General features: G+C 37.8%; 1 protein-coding gene across 3 annotated transcripts in view; it reads right to left on the bottom strand.

The window, feature by feature from the left end:
• Positions 1-17,611, bottom strand: part of LOC106700065 (SH2 domain-containing protein 3C) — a 37,664-nt gene extending 20,053 nt beyond the window's left edge. For 2 of the 3 annotated variants that reach the window (XM_023343355.1, XM_023343356.1), the window contains exons 1-6: positions 17,525-17,611; positions 13,173-13,764; positions 5,283-5,322; positions 3,569-3,697; positions 1,239-1,606; positions 303-391 (exon numbers count right to left, since the gene is read on the bottom strand). In XM_023343355.1, coding sequence (XP_023199123.1) covers positions 303-391; positions 1,239-1,606; positions 3,569-3,697; positions 5,283-5,322; positions 13,173-13,764; positions 17,525-17,543 — 1,237 coding nt within the window. In that variant the 5' untranslated portion in view covers positions 17,544-17,611. Of the gene's footprint in view, positions 1-302; positions 392-1,238; positions 1,607-3,568; positions 3,698-5,282; positions 5,323-11,938; positions 12,092-13,172; positions 13,765-17,524 lie in introns of those variants that run through there. The other variant, XM_023343357.1, reaches the window with a different exon arrangement.
• Between the last annotated feature and the right edge of the window lie 4,558 nt (positions 17,612-22,169).

Raw genomic sequence — 22,169 nt, forward strand, 5'->3', positions numbered from 1 at the left:
ATAAAATAGCTATTTTAAACCAGGCTTAGAGTTACAGACTTAACATTAGTGAATTAAATTAGTGGTGTCCAAGTCCAGTTATGGAGAGAATGAATTTACTTCTTATAGTTTCAATTTTAATCAGTAGAAAGTGTAAATAACAGTTCAAAGAATAATAAAAGAAAGAGAAAACTATCAAAATATGACCATTTTTTAAATCTTTTTGTTGTTGAAAAAAACCTCCCTTTCCTTTTTCAGAGGGAACATGTAATAAATACGACATCAGAGGATACAAAAAACAAAAAGAAAATGTTGGAACTCACTGTGACTGTGAGGAGAATGTGCAGCAGGATTCTGCGCCCGGCTGTCCTGTTTCCAGTCAGATCCAGTACCGGGCTGAACGGAGGATGGGCTGTGAGGAGACAGGATGACGGGGATCAAACAGCAGGAAACAGGGAAGAGAAAACAGTTTGTGTTTCTTATGGTTCTTAATTTTCCTTATTAATCAAAGTGAGATTAAATGAACCTAAAACAAATAATGGCTCTGCTCATACTTCAGACATGACCATGCACCCCGACTCATTCAGAGGACAGCTCTGATCACAATCATTCATGAGCCTGCTAACTAAATATTTAGCCTCAAACTAAGCATTTACGTAAGCTAAATATCATCTGAAACTAAATATCTAGTTACCAAGTTAAATAATAAGCTTGCTAACAAAATATTTAGCTTCAAACAATATTTAATTAGCCAAGTAAGTATTTAATTTGAAGTTAAACATTTAAGTAACGAGTTAAATCTTTTCTTTGTAAGCTAAATATTTAGCTTGCTATTTCAATTAAATTTAGATTTAAGCAATGCCATTTCAAAATAAATTAATCAAATGAATTCCCATTTGCTTTCTCTCATGTCAGGCTAAATAAAACAAATTACTGCAGTAAATGTTTGCCAGTGTAACTTTACAAATGGTACTCCATACGTTTTATGGAGCATTAAAATCAGACCTTAATCATCAGATCTTAATACATCCAACATAGGCTTGTCACACATCAGCGCAGCTCAGACTTATCTGAGATACACAATTCTGTATTCTTGATGAACTTATTGTTACCTACAGGCCAGATTTTGAGCTCCAGCTTTTCACTTCTACAGGTTTTGTAATTTCTCACTTCAAGTCACTTCCATGGAAGTCACATAAATCTGCATAAATGCAGAAACAGAACAGAAACTCAAAGAATAAAACAGAGTAATCCTCCACCTGATCGGACAGACCCGCTCCTCTCCCTTCAGGTCTCTCTGGTTGGACGATGCGCTGAAGGCCGTTTCCAGGAAGCTGAGCGGCAGCGTCCTGTTCACCGGCTGGTTAATCTGAGCTCTGCTCCACAGCGTCAGAGCCGCCTGGCTGCCCACGTAGTAGTGAACGAGGGCCGGGACCGAGTCAAAGGCCTCTTTTTCCAGGCTGTACTGGGCCCGGCTGTACGACTCCCCGGACTGGACCTCCATCTTCCTGATGGGGAAGTGAAGGGCTTCCTGTTCCCAGCGGCAGGTGAGGACGAAGCCGCCCTGACTGGACTGGGAGTCTCTGAGGAGGAAATCACCTTTGTTCACCACCAAGCTCTCCGACACCTGCAGAGAGATTTAATCCGTCCAAAGCAGAGAATCGGTGGAGGTTTCTAATGTTTTGTCTCATCAGATATAAAATTATAACAAGCCTTGCTAAAGTAAAGTACTTTCTGAGGTGGTTTTTCTGCTCACTCTTGGAAGATCATTCTTTAATTCTCCTGTTTGCTAAGCAGGTGTTACAGCATATTCTGTGACCACCACATATAGTGACCAAAGGAGGCGCAGTTGTGTTTTAACACTAAGCTACGTCAAAAATGTAAGGTTTGCAGGGGGAAAACAAACGCAGAGGAAAACTAAGGAAAAAGTTTTCCTTTTTCTTGTGATGTTCTTTGTTTGTCTAAAGAAAAAGACAAACAAAGAACATCACATAATATTATGACTGTTATGGAAATATAGACGGTCACACAATATGACTGTTCTTATCAGATATTGTGACCACACTGTGCAACTCTACTCAAGTATTTAATATTTTTATATAAGTTACAGTGTGATAACATATAGAATTTTTTTTCACTTTTTCTATAAGTGGTACATAAAAACAAAGGCTGTACAAATACATACAAGTTTTTGACGCACAATAGTATTAAGAAGCAACAGCGCCCCCGATGGTCACAGTATACGGTGGTAACAGAACATGGTGTACCACCGTAAACATGTTCTTCTATTCATTGTTGGAAAAATTTCCGTTTGAACTGAGCAGAGCTCTCCCTGAAGTCACTGAACAGCACTCCATCATGGAGCAAATTAAATTATATTGGAGGACTTTGAGTAAAAAACGAAGATGTTTCCTTTACAATTAAAATAAAGATTCCATTTCCTGCGTCAAAAACAGCAAATCAGATTTATTATTATTATTATTATTATAAGACCATTTTAAGGCTTACAGAGAGTTTTGACTCTTAACTTTGATTTAGATATGGACAGTTCCATAACAGGTACCAAAGATGTTTGCTAACAAATATAGAGCCATGTGAAATTATCTGAACCCTTTTTCAGTTTCAACATGTATGTTTATACGGCACCAAAAACTAAACACCTCTGCAGGTCTAGTAACTGTTATGCATGGTGGTGGAGGTGTGATGATTTGGGTCAAAAGAAAATCCTTTAAAAGGATGAAGCAAAAGTGGAGATGTTTTCCAACAATGGACAGCAGCAAGTGTGGAGAAAACCAAACCAAAAATATATCAGGATAAAAATCCCAAATACAAATCTACAACAGAACGGCTGAAGAAAAAAGAAGTTGTTGACATGACCTAGTTAAAGTCCTAACGTGAATATAGTCAAAACAAAATGTGGTGGGATCTTAAGAGATTTGAGCAAGAGGAAATTTCCGATGTGACAGAGATAAAGTCAGAGAGTAAATGACTATAAAGAGTTGCGATGTTAAAGGTGATCTATAAGATTGCCTACATGTTGGTTTAGTTTAGTAGAAATTGTGTTTTCCTGTCTCTGGAAGATTATAAGCACCACATTTTTTGTGATGTGGGTGTTTTTATTTATTTTCAATAGTTTTTCACAACAAAAACAGGAAGAAAGTATTTCCCTTCTTTAAAAACAAACATCTACACTGCAAAAACACAACATTTTACCAAATAATTTTGGTGGAGTTCCAAGTACATATATCTTTGGATACTTGAAATACGACAAAACTAGCTTATAAGTAATTTTTCAGCAAGAAATAGGAGCTTGTTTTAAGTCAATAATTCCTTAATTTTGATGAAAAGTAAAATAATCTGCCAGTAGAACCAGTGCTTTTAATAAATATGAATTACTGACTTAAAATAAGCTCTTATTTCTCACTGCAAAGTTGTAAGTTAGTTTCGTCTTATTTCAAGTGCACTAAGATTCTTCCATTAGAAACTAGATGAAAAATCCTTCCAATGTGGCCTTTAGTTCTCATTTTAAAGATAAAACATTCTCTATGTAACGGTTAAATGTAAATATTTTCATGCAGTCAGAACAAACCTCCCAGGGTATTGGGCCGTGGTACCAGGCGTGGCTCTTCAGGTAGGTGCCGCTCAGCCTCAGTTCCTCCTCCAGCTGCTTCCTCAGTTTTTCCGATGGCGGCTCCAACCAGAACTTCTCCTTGGAGAACTTGAAAGGCATCACAGTTGCAGAATTAGACACAACTCCAGAACTCAGACCAAAACCCAAAAGATGAGAAGCTGAGCTGTGAGAAGAATCGCTGGTTTGCAGCATCTCCTCTGCAGTCTAACGGCTGCCTTCCCTGCTTTCATTTCTTTTACTATAGAACGGACAGTTGAGCAGGAAAGAGGGAGGAAGGACAGACATCTCTGGCATTCCCACACTGACATCCACAGTAGTGGCACCAAAGCAAGACTAGGGACATTGGAGTCTTGGCCTCGTCGCCCTGGCAACGGCATTGTGAAAGGGTCATCACTCAGCAGCTTTTGTCCGTTGTGTCTTTATACAAACGAAAGGCGCTAAAGAAGCTACTGTATATGAGGAGTTTATGGTGAGGATGAGTTGGGAATGGTTCAGCCTGACACGTCCCACCCCTCGGCCTGGACCCAGTGGTTCCTCCCTCTGAACCGGGAGTCAGACGCTGGGAACCAGGCCAGGACCGCTACAAAACAAAACACAAGCATGTGTGTTTGGGGCTTTGTATTTACTGCAGTGAAAGGACCATTTTTCTGACAAATTCTTTGTTGTGAGGACAAACATAAGAGGAGGTGTTGGTTTTGGGTCAGAGGTTACGTATAGGAATAAGATGTGAACTGATTTATAGGTTTAGAATTAGACATTCTCTGTATTAGGCTATAGAAATGAATGGAACTCACTGTGTGTGTGTGTGTGTGTGTGTGTGTGTATTCTTGTTTATGTTGTTATTCAGGATCTCTGACGATTGATAGGACTTATGGGGACCCAGCCCTGCTCTAACGTGGCAGACCCTCATTTTTTGAGTTAGGCATAAATCCAGTATCTACAATGAAAGAAAATTAACAGAAAGTCTTAATATGGGTAGGAATACCCCATATTAATTGTGTGTGTTTAACAATGTGTGTTTAACTTGCAACTCCACTTAAAATATCATCCTATTTTAAGTTTGAGTGTCTGTTAAGGGGGCAGTAATATGTGTTTCCCAGGTACATGTGTCATTTTATAGCACAACCAAATAACTTTACAAATTGACACTTTGAAATTGGGATTCTGTCTCTTTAAGAAGCTCCTGCTCTTTCAGGCGCTCCACTTTCAGCACGTCATCACAACAATGCTCATCAATGATGTTGTTTAAAACTGTTCTTAGGAGTGTTGCAATAAGCTGACTCACAGTTCAACCAGGTGTGAATCAAGAGTTTACCCCTCAGCCCGGACCTGGTGGTTCCTCCCTCTGAGTGGGGAGTCAGATACTGGGAACCAGGCCAGGACCACTTCAAAACAAAACAAGAGCACATGTGTGCTGCTGCTAGTGGCACAAACATGCCACTGTTAGTGGCAGCAGCAGACTAATTGCTGCTGTCACTAGTCTGGAGGAGCTGAGTGGGGATGGCTGCTCTGTGAGGTTTGAACTGCATTATGTTCTCTAATTATTTTTTCTTTAACAGAGAAAGCTTACATGACAGAAAAAGGGAAGTCTTATAAAAGCAGAAGTTGGCAAAAAAAAAGAAGAATGAAAGAAGTTCTGAAAGAGGAGAAAAACTATTTCAAAGAAACTCACTTTCACATATTCTCCATTGCAATCTGTCACCTTTTTTAACCTGAAAAACAGAAAGAAACAACAATTATTTCCCTGCAATGTGAAATAATTTGAACTGGATGAAACTGGGTTATTATTATTGGTGAATGCTAAACAATATGTACACTCACAGATTAACACTCAGAAGGAATGAAGACACAAACTAGACACGATTTGGTTCCCAGTTTGGCATCAATCGAACTCTGTCGACGAATTCTTTTTGACTAAATGCTGGATGCAGTATTTACCAAACAATGTGAATATCAGAGAAATCAAACAAAATTCACTTGTCTGAAAATATTTCCAGAAAAATCCCAAAATTTCTGCTAAATGGCAAATTAGACTGCTTTCTCTCTTTCTCTTTCTTTGTTTACCCTGAAGAGACAGGAGTTTTTCTCTTATTTTTGTCCTTCAGCTCAAGTTGACACTCTAACCTGTTTTTGACACCAGTTTAATAAAAGCAAACAGGAAGTTCAGTTTAAGGTTGTATACATCGCACTAACTTGCAAAACAGATTGCCTCAACACTGTTGGCAGAAAAACTAGTCCAACTTATCTGAGAAGCACAGGCCCAAAGACTTTTTTAATTAATGTATGTTTTGATTTGCACTTTATATAAAACACATAGGCCCTTCTAAGATGAATTTTGGGATTTTTATAAATATAAACAATATTAAAGTATTAATTATATTAAGTAATAGTAATTTTGGGAGGAAAACATGGAGCTACAGGTCAGGGCACAAATTAATCCTACCATGTATAAATTCATGCATATGACTACCTGGTAATGTTCTGTAATTTGCATTAACTGAAGAAATTTTCTGTGCTGGTTAGATTACCAAAACTGGCTGCAGCCTTGTGGTCCACATCCTTGCAAATGTTGGTAAAAATATTCCAATTAATGTCATTTAACTGGATCCAGCTCATTCTAATGGACAGGCAGCAGAGGAACAATGTATGATAAAAGTCTAACTCAAGAAGCAACATTTTCAATTCAAAAATCTTTTTTGCTGCTAGATTATAGCACAAATAGACATATGAAATTAACAACAAATGTATTTATTGCTTTTAATTTGTTATTTAGGTTAATTGGATTAATGCAAAGTCATTCAATAAATTAGAATATCTGTTCCAATGAAGCTCATTTGTCAAACTAAAAGTACCTTAAGCAGGTATTAAATACTTTCGATTAAAGCACAGTTTCTGCCTTAATTTTTTTCTTTATTGGTCTGATGTAATATTCTAATTTTAAAGGACATGTTTTATTAGCTAGAAGTGAAAACTCATCATAGGTAAAGTCTGTAAAACATTGATCTGTGTGTAATTAACCAATATGTGACTCAGTTAGTGGTTGTGGTTGGAAAGTTTTACTATACAGCATGAGTTTATTAAGCTGATGATCATGTTCATGTCTTTATTCTAAATGCTTATGAACTCTCACCAGATGAAAATGCCTGGTTCGCACACCAAGGTCAGATGTTGTTTACTGCAGCATTATTGAGATGTGATTTAACCAGAATTGATTGATTCATTCAACTCCATGGTAACGAAAGCAAATAGCTAACTCCAATATTACAGCATGATTGAGTTGGATCAGTGCTAGAATCAGACATGTCTTCCTGTCTCCTGTCTGTCCTCTTGCACAACTTCCTACCAGCAGTAGTGAGTTCATTCGACAACACCCAGCAACAACTTGCAACACAGCAAACTTCTCCAAGGAGGAGAGGGAATTTCTCAAACTCATGCATCTACAAACTGTCTGCAGAAGGAACATATTTCTTCCATCCACTTTTCACATCCGCTGGCTCATCACCAGGGCTGACAGGAGTCACAATGCTCAGCTTTACAAAGGAGTGAGAAACAAAGTGTAACATCTTTATCCTGACAGCAGTGACGTGTTGAGTCAGTGAAACAATGCGAGCCGACAGAGAGAAACGTCTTCTCTTTCTGTCGCTCTGTTCTTCCTCAGCACGCTGCATACTTCAGCGAGTCAGGGGAGGCGACCTTTTGTTCCCAAACACAAACTCTGAGTGCAGACAGTGCAGATGTGAGCTCAGCATGAGAAACTCCACAGAGTTTGATCCAAAGGCTGGATCTCCAGCCTGTGTTGCTCCAGTTTGCTGCACAGTTACGTAACTTTTGTAGTAAGCGAAGCTCTCCAGACAGAACAGGCATGTATGGAGGAGAGGCTTAATTAAGAGAGAATATCTCAGTCGTTTAAGATGAGCTACGGTGGACAAACATCTGAAGCCATGAGATCATTTTACTTCTGATTAGGAATGCACTGATCCACTTTATTCACTTCCAGTACCAATATCAATATCTGAGGTTTAGTATTGGCCGATACAGACTTGATGCTGAAAAACAGCTGAATCGACTTAAAACATTTCTTTTTTTAAATACAGACATAAATGTACTGACTAATCAATCAATTTGATAACCTTTCACCAGTAGAGAACACTTAAACGCACCAATAGCTACACACGCCTGGTCAGACATGAAAAAACATATTTAATCTGTTCAGTAAGCACAATTACTGGTAGAGCAGCCAATGCAAAACAAATAATAAAGAAACTAAAGCTGACAAAAACAAAAGGTTGACTACCTTCGTCAAATATGTACAAACGGCAACAAACTTTCCTTCAAATGGTTCAGAAAGTGAAGTTAGAAATTCTAAATATAATGTAAAATAAATAAGAAAACATAGAATTAGACTGAATAGATCTGCCTTTATGGATTGGGCATGTTGTCACCAATACCTGATCTAGAAATGTTTTCAATATCGGTAACGATACAAATTATTAGTATTGAATTGGTGCATCTCTACTTCTGACCGGAGGACATACAAGCTTTTTGGAGCGACCCAGGCAAAGCCTCGACTTTAATCTGATGAAGAATCTGGGGAGGGAGATGAAGATTAGGGTGATGGAAAGAAGGCCTTCCACCCTCAAAGACTTGGAGCTGATCGCTGATTATAAATCTTTAAAGCACCAGGAGAAACGTGCAAAAATCTGCTCAGCAATTAACGCCAACAAAACATTTTTCATTGATTACTGAGAAGGGTATTGATATGCATCCAATGTCCCCTTTCAAATAATCTGTAATGTCAAAAAACTCAATCAATTAAAATATTTAACTGCAGTTAATCGCATGATGTCCGCAGTGAACTCAGACTTGCACAGCTAGTTATGCATTTTCCAGTGATTGTTAAAAGTATTCACATCCTTTTCCTTTCTGCTGCTTTTATCATGTTTCAACTGTAAATTTCAATACATTTTATTGTGATTTTTTGTGAAACACCAACACAGAGCTGAGCATATAATGAAGTAGAAGGATTTTATTTTTTTTTAACCAAGAATAAAAGTTGTGATGTGTACTTTGTTTTTTTTTTGCTAAGTAGGTGACTTCTAAAGGCAGTGGGATACATTGGATTTTATTTAGGGGAATCGAAATAAGAGGTTAAGTCAGCTCAGATTTTTCTTTCTGAAAACAAATAAATATGTAGCATTTCTCTCCACGTCACAGTTATGTGCTACTCTATGTGGTCATGCAAAACACACAAAAAATATAAAGGTGTGAATCCTGAAATGTTCATGTAAATGAAAAAATTCCGTTTGTTCCTCAAATATATCAGAAAAGTGAAACAGAAAACCACCAACACTTACCACTGTAAGTGGTTTTCTAAGAAAAACAGTTTCATGTTTTAAGGAACAAAACTGTTTAGACGGTTCCTCTCCTACTGCTGGTGTTAAACTGAAGCTTAAAAAAGATTCTGACACTCAACATGTTAAAATTGAAAAACAACTCAGTTAAGTTACCTGTTAGTTTGCTAAAAAGAAAATCAGAAATTTTGAGATTAATTTCAGAAATATCTGAGAAAAACTCGGACATTTTCTCTCAAATATTTCTGAGTTTCATAAGTTGAAAATTTGCAACTTCTGAAACTCAGAAAGTTTTTCTCCAGAAAATGTTCTGACTTTTCAAACTCAGAAATGTCTTTGTTTTTTCTAGAATATTTCTGAGATTTTTTTTTGACTCCTAATATTAAGAAAGAATCAGAAGTTTTTGTGAACATGTAGCTGACAGTCATTGCTGATGTTTTTCCTTAATCCGTTCTGCTGCTAGAACTCCAGCTTTAATAGAGCGGGACTCACTTACTGATGATCAGTTCATCGCTGCATTTAAACGACACGGTCTTTAGTCTGACACTATTAGGTTTTATGGAATCCATTTCCATTTGGATATTTTCTTCTCCAGTAAACATAACAGCTGAATCATTTAAATAACCACATAAAGATTTTCTCTTAGAATTGTACAAATGACAACTGATCCAAGTTTAAATCAGAAACTTCCTTTTATCATTCAATAACCTTTCTAAGAAATTATAGCAACAGTTTCATCTGTATTGCAGTATTGTAGAGGTCCAGAGGAAGTTAAAGTCCCTCTCTGCCTCAGGGCTTCATTCCCCAAACCGTTTCCTGCTCCTGAAACCAGCAGCAGCTTTCAGACAGAGACACGCGCTGCGGCTCGCAGCTTCCCATTACAACCTCGCGCTGCCGCGTTTCCTGAAGCTGCTGACAAAAAGCTCAGAAAGAGGAAAAACAAGCAGTTACAACAAAAGTCAGGATGGCCTCAATAATCACTTCTGCTGAGACTGGTTGGTGAAGTGGAAACAGAAATGCCTTCAGCGTCGCGTCATTAACCTCAGCAGCTCTTAATCTGGAGCTGTGACTAAAACTACAGTTACTCTGACTGTAACAGAGCTCCATAGTATCTATCCTGGTATTACTACAGAGCAGCTGCTTATTAGTTTATTTAAGGGATTTATTGATTTTGCAGGTTTGGCAATATCAAGCCTGCCAGACCTGGAGAGGCATTAAGCAAAGACATGTGGTAATTCACATTTCATTTATGGTGCAATAAAGAGGATTATTACTTTTAACATCAGACCAAGGTGGCTTGGATAGCTATTAGTCTGTTAATAAGAGTAAAGGCAACAATACTTACATTATTGTCTTCTAATATTATTTCCCTACTATAAACATTGATTGTTCATATTGGCTCAGTTTTACTCACAGAACTGATCAGCCGATAGCGATGCTACTGCAGAAATATCACTAGTACAGTGGATCCCCGTCTAATCGCACTTCAGTTTTCAGATGTTTCTCTTTAACGTGAATATAAATTATTCGCAGGAAATCCAACTACTCATGGATTTATTTTTCACAGAGCATGTAAAGTATTGAAGAAAAAGTTCAGCTTGAAAAGCTGAGATTCCTCTGCACAATATGTTTCCATCCAAATTTGAGCAAACTTTTAAAATGTTGCAAGAAAAAAGGTAAAGAAGCAAAGTTTTTATCTGTGCGCAACATCAATCAGTCCCTCCACTTTCTCCTGCTTCCACAATCGTGGAAATTCAAGCAAAATCAACAGATCGCTGCACGTTTTCACACTAATGTGTAATTGTGAGGTCTTTGCAAATTTTCTGCAAAATTTTCAAAAACGTTGGCTTTAAATGACACACTCCCACCAGCAGGTGGCAGTATTTCTTTTTACTTTTCTGCCTCCGCCGAAATAACAAAAAGTATTTCACTGTAATATCGCGTTAAGCAAAATAACTCAAAATTTCTTATATTTCTAAATTAACACCACAATATCAATGATTTTGATTGCAAAAAAAAAAAAAAATAATAATAATAATAATAATAATAATAATCACAAAAACTGTCACAAAATCCTGCAGGGCCTGGTCAATTTGAAAAAAAAAATCATATTTAATTTTAAGTACATGTCGACTGCAGACACGGCTATTTAATCATATTTGAACAGTTTATAATGGGTTTTATCAATATATTCTGGACAACCGGCTCTTTGAGAACATTCATGATCTGTGGCCCAAAATGAAAATGAGTCTGTAGATTTTCTGTGAAGGTTTCCAGAGTTTATTAATATTTGGTGTTTGAAATGTTAACCCAGGCAGCTCTGGGCGTTTTTAGAGGGTGTTTGCTATCGTGGCTGTAGTCCCTAATTCCAACCAGGGATCCGCTGTATCATTATGATTATACGGCTGTAGTCACATCACGTGTCAGGATAATAAAACGCATTAAGCCATTTTTTGCAGCAGCATCTATACATCCATCAGTCTTTTGCTGTGTTACACTAAACACTGAGGAATAAACTTTGTATTTTTCTTTAGTCAAAGTTTCAACTCATTTATGATAGAAAGTTTCGCACAGTGAAGCAGCCTGCCGGGTCCTGCAGACTCAGTCAGGTATTCAGTCTCTTGTTTCTGTTTCTGTCAGTTTTTGGACTGGAGGATCAGATTCCTCCTCTTATGTAAGGCAAAGCCTGCAGCCTGATCCACTCCGCTCCCTCTCCCGGACTGTAAACCCACTCTGGAGGTAAATATCCAGCTTTCACCTTTTATTTATGGCACCAAACTAATCAAACACGCGTGGCCAGTTTCCACTGGGACACCAGAACTCCATCAGCAGCGATAACCACTAAAAGTTCTGACGTTAAAACCTGAAAGCTGGTGATTAAACCTGAGCAACTTTCCTCCTCCAGCTGCGACTCTCGTGGTTTCGCTTTTAAAACTCGGCTCTAACGCGCTGAGCCCGCAGAGAGGCGGCTGCTCACCTTCCCCGGGCCTCCTCCTCCCTGCAGCGGACTGACACACGGCGACCGTCCCGGACCTGGCTCATGTTTCCCCGCAGACTCTGATTCACGCAGCGGACAGCTGACAGAGCAGGCGGAGGGTCACTGCGCATGTCCGCTTCTGTACCAGCTCAATGCATTAGTGATAAACTTCACCAGGTCGCTCATTCTACTGCTGTTCAGATTTAAACAACCAGTTCATTTTTGTGCTGTTTAATTTCATTCTTCTAGTTTCCAAATTTGGGGTCGGGGGGCCAAGAGTGGCTCATGAAATTCTAAATGTGGGCCCTAAAAAAATGAGCAGAAATAAAATATAATTTTAAAGTGAGGATTCATGGCATAAATTCAACACAACTGTTACAAAAATAAACTCAGTATCCAGGAGTGGTGAGAAATAATCAGAATAATGTGTCATATACTCCTTATAAGATGAACTAAAAATATATCAGTTTAACAAAGAAAGCCAGAAAACTACATTTACCAATTATAAGATTGCTGCAGATTGAATAATATATATTAATTAAATATCTAGAAAATTCACTGTGTGCACTGTTATTGGCCAAGTCTTATTTTTGAGGATTATTTTTTATCAGTCACCAACTACAGACTCTCAGTTAATATAAACTGTTAATAAACCTTAACATGAATGGTCAAGAAAGCAAAAGTGAGGTTTTGGTTTTCTTAGGAAAATCTAATAATAGTTGCACAATTATTGCGCAACAAAATGAAAAACACTTTTCCCATTTAAGTGAAAATTATACTCAAAACTTTACAACTTATCAAAACACATGAGAGGTTTTATTTTCTGAAATTGCCGTGTTTCCATTCAGCAAATTTATTTTCGTAATTTCAATTTGTGCAATTTTATGGTTAATGGAAACACAATTATTGTCCGAAAAAGGAAAAAACAAACCATCTTCCTCCAACCACTTCCTGTTACCTCCATCGTTTCTGTCAGTAGTAACATCCCGCTGTTGATCATGTGACTTGTGTGACAGTTTTGCAGTCGAAATAAATCTATTTCTTTAGGCTGGTAAAATAATTTCATCCTAACTCAGAAACAAAATAAATTAAATGAATTTATTTTCATAATTTTAATTTGCGCACCTTTATGGGTAAAGGAAACATCCCACCTGGGTAAATTCAGATGTAAGGTATGCAGGTTTATAAAAACATGCATTTTTCCCTCTGTAGGTAAAATCGATCAGCCTCTCACCTGCCGCCAGCCTCCACTTCCTGTGGCGCCTCGGTGGTTTCCTGTGGGTCGCCGTGGCTGCGCGCTCTTTCAGAAATCGGGTCCATTGGAACATAAACGTCCTGCTTTGAAGCCATGTTGAAATGCTGCGCCTCGCGCTGAGTAACGGGGTCATCTGACGGGCAGCCGGCGGGTGCTGGGGTCAAAGGTGAAACCCGGCAGGGCGCGGCGGGCCGAACCTGCTCCAGGTTTGTCAGGCTGAGGCTGGACAGAGCGCCGAGCAGCGGGGAGTCTCGGACATTCTCCCCCGGGTTCAGGCTCCCGCCCTCCGGGCTCTCCGCAGCCTTCCGGCCCCGGAGGCTCTTCTTCTGCTTCTCGCCGCGGGGAACCGTCCCCACATGGGTGTACATGTCGCTGGAGCGGGCGTAGCCGGGGCTGCGGAGGCCGGACTGCATGTCCTCCAGTGACTGCGTCTCCTCCAGCACTGCCGCTGCTGCCGCCGGCTGCCTGGATCCGCAGAGACTCGCACCAGACTGAGAGGCTGCTTTGTTGTTGCTTTTCTCCGGGGAGCGGCGGGAGGAGAGGCTGCTGAGGCTCCCCAACCATTTCAAACCTGCAGAGGAGGACGCAGCTCATTAGGCTTCAAAGAAACGTCCGTTTTATTAGCATTTCTCTGCATTCACACACCAGACACACTTCTGACTCATTCTGACACTTTTTATGGACCTCAGACTTCAGACAACCTGAAGTAGTAAATGAGTAAACTTCATTTATTTTGCACCTTTCAGAGATGAAATTACAAATTACAAGAAAAGCAAGTTAAAACAAATTTAAAAAGAACAATAAGAGGTGCATTTAACTAAAAGCTTGTCTGAATAAAAGTGTCTTAATCTGCTTTTTAAAGGATTTAACAAAGACAACAGAAGAGATTAAAGTGGAAACCTGAGACATGGTTGATTAGATGATTCTACTGTGTGTTTAGATGGGTGGACAGCAGCTACCACTCAATCAGTTAGTATATTTCAGCAACAAGGCAGTTCAAAGTGCTTTACATCATAAAAACAAAAACATTAAGTCATAAAAACATCATATAGTCACCAAATAAGGACCCAGCAACAGACTGCCGAGTTCCATCACCAAAATCATCAATATACAAAAAATATGTTTAATTTTTATCGTTCAAAAGTAACTAAACATCTGGGCTCTTAGCCTGGATTTAAAGGAACTCAGTGTTTCACCTGTTCTGCAGTTTTCTGGGCGTTTGTTCCAGATTAGTGGTGCATAGAAGCTGAAAGCTGCGTCTACATGAAAAAACTAAGTTGAGTTTTGTAGTCCTGATTCCAAACATCGCTGTAAAGCAGCAGCTGAGTTTGCATCACTGATAACATTCATATTTTCAACAAACCCACTAACATCATTATAATTTCATGTTTTAAAGCCAAAAGTGGAATCGTCCAATCAGTGATGTCCTGGTTTCTCACTGGGAGCTACCGTTTTGCTAATGTTTTGTTTTTAAATTTGTAGTTGTGTTTAGTGATTTGTTGATGTGTTTATATTTGCTAATATTCATGATATGACTTATTCAGATTGTAACATACACCGGCGAAGCAAGCAGGAAGTAAAATAAAAGTGATCCAGATGCAGTCATGAGGCGAGGTGTGAGCTAGCTAGCTAGCGCCGATGACCTGCTGCTTCCCTCCTGCTGCTCTCTGAACCGTCAGCCTGTTAATGACTCGTATAACTGGAGACCTTCAGTCTGTTTCCTTGTCACACTTGCTATAAAAAATGAAGAATCTGTGTTCAGTAACCAGAAACAACACATCCAGAGTAATACGTGCATCAAAAAGGTCATAGCTGCATTTTGGAGTGACTTGTTTTAACGCAATAACAGTTTTGACATGCAGGAAATGACTTGCAAGGAAGAACATTTGGTAAAAAGGGAAACAAAACATCTGTGTGCTTTTATCACAAATGTAGAGATGACAAGTCTTTAATATTTCTTCAGTTTAAATTCCTCTGAATCTTTTGATCCGCTGGTGAAATGAGGTGAAGCCAGATGTTATATAAAAAAGAGAAGTTTAATCTGGCCTCTGATATTTTATCTTTCATCTGATGTTGCAGGAGAATCAAAATGTTTTCATGTCATCTGAGGAACGTTCTAATATACAAGATCTCAGCAGACCCAGTTTCAGCCTCAGGGGCCAGTTAGGCTCTAAAAGCCTGACAGATATTTATCTGCTCCATGTAGAACTGCAGAAAAACTCCCGATTTAACTCACTAACTGGATGTGAGCTGGGCGCTGCAGATAAAACGTTTTCCTCTGAAGTTATGATGCTTGTGAAACATGTTTGTCGGTGAAGTCAGAAGGCCACAGATATTATCTGAAAATATTACCAAAAGCATAAAAAAATGAGTCACTGATTCTGTTTTTATTCCCTCTGGCCTTGAAAACCTGCAGCAGAGGAAGAGTTCATCACTTAATAAAAACAGAATCAACAGGATCTCATGTTCAGATCATAACTTTATTCTCTCAGTCAATATGAAACTGTAACAAACCACCAAACTCTGTTACTCATTACCATTTGCAAAGCTACACAGTTAAAAATTAACAGCAATATTTTGGGTTATTTGGTCATGACACAAAGAAATGGAGGTTAATCTTTCAAAATCATATTTTCTCCATGTTATTCATTCACAGTTTCATACTAAATATTTAATCAGCAAGCTAAATATTTAATTTACAAGTAAAGTTTAGTTAGCAAGTTAGCAAAATATTCAGTTAACAAGCTAAATATTTAGCTTCAAACTTTAGCTCTGAGCTAAGTATTTAGCTATTAGCTAAACACTTATTATGCCAACTGAATATTTATTTTTCACGCTAATATTTAACTCGCTAACTAAATATTTTGTTTCCTAGCTAAATATTCAGTTTGAAGTTAACAAGTGAACCTACTGGCTAAATATTTACTACATATTTAGCTTAAGCTAAACATTTAGTGAGCAAGTAACATTTGTAGCTTCAAATTAAATATAGAGCTAGTAAATTAAATATTTATTTTCCAAACAAGCTAAATATTTAGCTTCAAACCAAATGATGGACACAGTTACTAACACGACGCTGTTTGTTCTGTGTGAAGGATTTATGGGTCATGATGCTGATTGGGGAAACTTACAGACTAAATAAACAACCTGCAACTTCAACATGGCTAACGTTAAGCTTCAGACTGTGAAGCTAACACACAGTGAAGTGTTGTCCCGTCCAGCAGACATGAACTGTCTTCTCTTTGCTCAGCTGAGCCTCAGTCCCTTCAAGACGCACAAAGAAGACCCTGTGCTTCTTTTACAATGGTCCGAAAAGATGTTTGTAAGAGAAACAGCGGACAAAGAAACAGTAGATACAGCAGACAAACGTCAATTCATCACATTCTGTCAGGATTACATGAATCCTCACATCAGCCCCGTTTCTCCGACCATCAGATACGACTTCTCTGTTCGACTGTGTGACTGATGTGTTTCCATTAAATGGGACTGGACTGCTGTGTTACTGGGATTATACTGCTATAATTATAAGTACTGTATAAAAACATCTGATGGAAATATTTAAATTTAATTTAAGCACCGGTTTACCAGACAGAGAAAGATCATTTTAAAAATGTAAAAGTTAAAACTGTGTGATTTCCTTTTTCATTTTCACAGGAGGTTCAAGTGTTTGTTTTAAATAATAGAAACTCTCAACTATTCAAGGCTCAATAAGAAAAAACATTGACTTAAAAAATTCAACAGTAAAACATTAAAGTTTTATATTCCTACTATTAAATGGTAAAACACAAAAATATTTCCAGCAGATCTTTACTTTCTTTCAGATTATAAAACATTAGGAAGAGTTAATCAGTTCTATTTTCACAAACTAACATCAAGTCCTGAAGGTCACCATTTAAGTTGCTGTGAAAAAGTTTTTCAGATGTTTATTAACCTTCTGCAGGAAAATAAAAAGAGTTGAGTGAGTTTTTTCTGTAAAGTCGAACTTTTTTGATTTTCTTTTAGGGATTTGCATCAACGAAGTGAAAACAGCAAGTTTTATTCTAGCAGCAGTTTATAGAATGAGTCGTTCACTTCCTATTTCCATATTTATTTCATTGTATTTTTATTATCAAACACAGAAAAATACAGAATTATTATTTAGGGCGCCGACATGACAGCGGACCTGGATAAAATCTAAATGTTTTGCCTTTAGATTTAAGACTTCATTATGAGTTGAACATAACTGCATCAAGCAACAGAAAACATGTTTCTCCTGATTTTACATTTTTAAAGTGATAGTATCACTTTTTGTGTAAAATGTTTTTCCAACTAAGAACAGGAGGAACCCTTACCCTTTTTTATTTTGCTCATGGCGTCGGGTTGAGGACGTGTGTGAGGAAAGGTGTGTCAGGAATCCGGCGTCTCCACTTGTTCTGCAGTTTGATGCTGAGCCGCACGCGCTTCACTCCACAGAGACAATCTACTTCCTGTCTTCAACGCAGCGGAAACGTTGAAGGGCTGAAATTCACACTGGGTTTCACATTATGTTGATGTAATCAGAGAGAAAAGTCACCGACTTCACTCTGTGTGTGTGTGTGTGGGTGCGCATGTGTGTGTGTTACTAAAACAGAAATCTGCTGTGGTGTACACACAGATTTTACAAATAGAAATGAAGGGAAGGAAGGTGTCAGACTTTTTCTGTCTCTTCATGTCTAATGAAATGATGTCTCATCTCACCCTGAGCTCATGTGAAATGAACAAACGGTTTTCATCTATGAAACAAAGATGAAGTCAAAAATGGAACCTGGTTGGAGAAACTAAGAGCTTGCTTGTTGCACCGATCAGTTTTAAGTGATCCAATGATTATCAGAGTGAAACTGTTGTGGTTTATGGGTGTTTGAAGTTTGAGCTTTAGATCATTTCTTTGTCGCTGCATTACTAGATCTGATCATTTTAAGTTTCTCCTTTGTGTTTCAGTGTTTTTCTACTTGAGAGTTCGGTAACTCAGTTTATTGGGGACCAATGTTGTAAAACTGTTCCATTTCCAGCTGCTGTGGTTTTCTTTCTCACTGAACTAAGCTAAACAAACTAAACCCTTTGAGCAACCAGTTCCCCTCCTCGCCTGTGGGGGCGCTGCACCAAGAACCACTGAAGGAGACACTGAGCACCACTTCCTTCTTCACAAAAATGGAGTGGTGTCAGATTTTAGCAGTTGGAGGATTTCTCTTTGGAGACATTTCTTGAGCTGGCACTGGGTTTATTTACCCAGAATGCCCTGGGCAGAATGCCACTTCCTGCTTTTGGAGCGGTCTCTGGTCCACTTGGTGTTCACATCTGCTTTCGTACCAGACCTGAGTTCAGTTTTTTTGTTTTAATTACCTCCTGTGGTTCCCCAGTCATTTTCCACTCAGTGTTTAGACAGTTTTTGGTTCTTTTTCTCCAGATGTTCTTTCCATGATTCTCTGTTGTTCTGTGTCTTTTAGAGTTCTGTAAGTTTTCTTATTTTTCATTAAACATGTATTCTACGAGGTTCCTGAGCTCTTAAACATCACCTGATGCCAAGGCAGAAAGATGTTAGCAATGACCTCAGAGTAACAACTGTTGTGATTTCCAGACAAACTGAAGTCCTTCACTCTTCCTCCTTCATAGAGGAAGAGTGATGAGAAAAATCAGCTGCCGTTCCTTCCAGGAATCAACATCCCAGCAAATTTACCCCAAAGGTGAAGCGTCCAAACTAAACCAAACCAAACTAAACTAAACTAAACTAAACCAAACTAAACTAAACTAAACCAAACCAAACTAAACTAAACTAAACTAAACTAAACTAAACTAAACTAAACCAAACTAAACTAAACTAAACTAAACTAAACTAAACTAAACTAAACTAAACTAAACTAAACTAAACCAAACCAAGCCAAACTAAACTAAACTAAACTAAACTAAACCAAACCAAACCAAACCAACCCAAACTAAACTAAACTAAACTAAACTAAACTAAACTAAACCAAACCAAACCAAACCAACCCAAACTAAACTAAACTAAACTAAACTAAACTAAACTAAACTAAACTAAACTAAACTAAACTAAACCAAACCAAACCAAACCAACCCAAACTAAACTAAACTAAACTAAACTAAACTAAACTAAACTAAACTAAACCAAACCAAACCAAACCAACCCAAACTAAACTAAACTAAACTAAACTAAACTAAACTAAACCAAACCAAACCAAACCAAACCAACCCAAACTAAACTAAACTAAACCAAACTAAACTAAACTAAACTAAACTAAACTAAACTAAACTAAACCAAACCAAACTAAACTAAACTAAACTAAACTAAACTAAACTAAACCAAACCAAGCCAAACTAAACTAAACTAAACTAAACCAAACCAAACCAAACCAACCCAAACTAAACTAAACTAAACTAAACTAAACTAAACTAAACTAAACTAAACTAAACTAAACTAAACTAAACCAAACCAAACCAAACCAACCCAAACTAAACTAAACTAAACTAAACTAAACCAAACCAAACCAAACCAACCCAAACTAAACTAAACTAAACTAAACTAAACTAAACTAAACTAAACCAAACCAAACCAAACTAAACTAAACTAAACTAAACCAAACTAAACTAAACTAAACTAAACTAAACTAAACTAAACTAAACCAAACTAAACTAAACTAAACTAAACTAAACTAAACTAAACTAAACCAAACCAAACCAAACCAACCCAAACTAAACTAAACTAAACTAAACTAAACTAAACTAAACTAAACTAAACTAAACTAAACTAAACTAAACTAAACCAAACTAAACTAAACTAAACTAAACTAAACTAAACTAAACTAAACTAAACCAAACCAAACCAAACCAACCCAAACTAAACTAAACTAAACTAAACTAAACTAAACCAAACCAAACCAAACCAACCCAAACTAAACTAAACTAAACTAAACTAAACTAAACTAAACTAAACTAAACTAAACTAAACTAAACTAAACCAAACCGATCCATAGATCTCCACCTGAGACTCTAACAACATCAGTTAGCAGGTCAAAGGTTAAAGTTCATGTCTGGATGGTTAGAAAAACAATGAAGAAGAAAAAATGACTGTTTGAAGGAGGAAACTTGGTTCTTCTCCGTTTAAGATGTTTGGAGGAAACCAAACATATGAAGGCTGTTTGTTTGGGTTTGTTCAGCAGCTCAGCCTGTTTCTGCATGAAGCTGAAAATAACGTGACGATTTTCTCTCGTTTAATCAGAGATTAAGAAAAAGGGGATTTTCTTGAGTTCCTTCAGCAGGTGAGCAAACGGTGCAATTTAAAACTTCACATCAGAATCTGAAAGATTCTCAGTTTATTTGTTCATTTAGCAAATTAAAAACTCAAACCTCAGTGAATGAAGCAGCAATAGAAACAACAGACCTGACAATCTAACACCACTGAGGATTGTTCCTGGTTAACAAACATCCACATTTTACCAGATTGGATATTTTACTTTAAACAGAGTTAATCTGTTAATGTGGTCAGGTTTCTTCCTTTACTTTTTATTTTTCCCATGTTGTTTTTGTCTGATATTACATATATATATATTATATTATATTATTTGCCAGTGAAACAGAAAAACAGGAACTCTGTGGGGCGGTTCTGTAAATGTGACACATCTCCCTCCCTTTTCTCCAGAACTGGACCCGTCAGTCTGGCTCACTTCTTCCAGACTCACTTTTTATTTCCAGAGGTAAAGGTTCCAGCTGTCGGACTGTTGCTTCCCCAGCAAGAAAAACAGAATATTCAGATTCTTTGAAATTTGTTGAAGCAGAACCACTTACAGATATTTTGCACATGAAAACCTCCTGCCCCGTTTCACACTGACTGGTTTGTTACTGGTTTTCCTGCTGACTCTGTTCTGTGTTCAGCCACCAGCAGCTGCAGCGTCGCCTGAAAGAGGCGTTAGCAGAGAAACACTGTTACTGAATGTAGCACAAACTCTGAGCAGCTTCCCGGCATCCAGGAAACATTTCAGCTTAAAGAGGCAAAGAGTCGAGTCAGGATGAGAAAAACACACACAGGCAGAAAGTCACTGAAAAGGATTTACACTGCTGGGACTTTTATTCAGGATCTTCTCATTGCGGCCACTAGATGGCAGCAGAACCAACCTTAAAGAAAAGCCTGTAGAAGAGGTTGGATTTTAGCCTTGATTTAAAGGAACTCAGTGTTTCGGCTGTTTTGCAGTTTTCTGGATCAGCTGGAGGGTTGATTGTTTATGCAGATCTGTGAAGATGCTGCTGCAGTAATTAATGTGACTAAAGATAAATACATGATGAGTTTCTCTAATGCTGAGACATTAGTCCTCTGATCCTGGAAATGTTCTTTAGGTGATAGAAGGCCGACTTTGGAACCGTCTTTATCTGAAGGTTCAGGTCAAAGTTCATCCTGATCTCTGGTTTCCAGCTGTAATAACTGAAGCTGTGTTGACTCTGGATCTTTAAATTCAAACTAACATGACATCAATGCCCATAAAGACAGAATATAATTTTTTTTTTTTTTACCACAACTGTAAAAATGATCCAGTTTACAGGATTTGGCTATAAACTGTTAAGAGAAAGTTAAGTTGTCCATTAACTTTCTCTCATGTTGGGGTTAACATCTGGTAAGCAATGAAGACTCCAGACTTTTCTTATTGTCCTTTATCGCCTCTGTTCAAGCATCAGGACTCTAGTAATAAATGATCTCACAGGGAGTTTAGTTCATAAAGGAAAATGTGATTATTTCACTGTGAGGTTCAACAAAATCCCAACGATCCATCAGTTCATATAATGAACATGCTAATGCTAACATAACTAGACTGGATCCGTCTCACTATAAAGATAATGAATTATAGACGTTTGAGGAAGAGTTTGATTTCTGAAACATGCTGGACTCGGTTCTGTTTACGTCTGTCAGACTGAACCAGGATCAGTTTGGTGTTTTAACAATCAGATTAGTTTCTG

Source organism: Xiphophorus maculatus, chromosome 12 (assembly GCF_002775205.1).
Source record: "Xiphophorus maculatus strain JP 163 A chromosome 12, X_maculatus-5.0-male, whole genome shotgun sequence".
Taxonomy (NCBI): domain Eukaryota; kingdom Metazoa; phylum Chordata; class Actinopteri; order Cyprinodontiformes; family Poeciliidae; genus Xiphophorus; species Xiphophorus maculatus.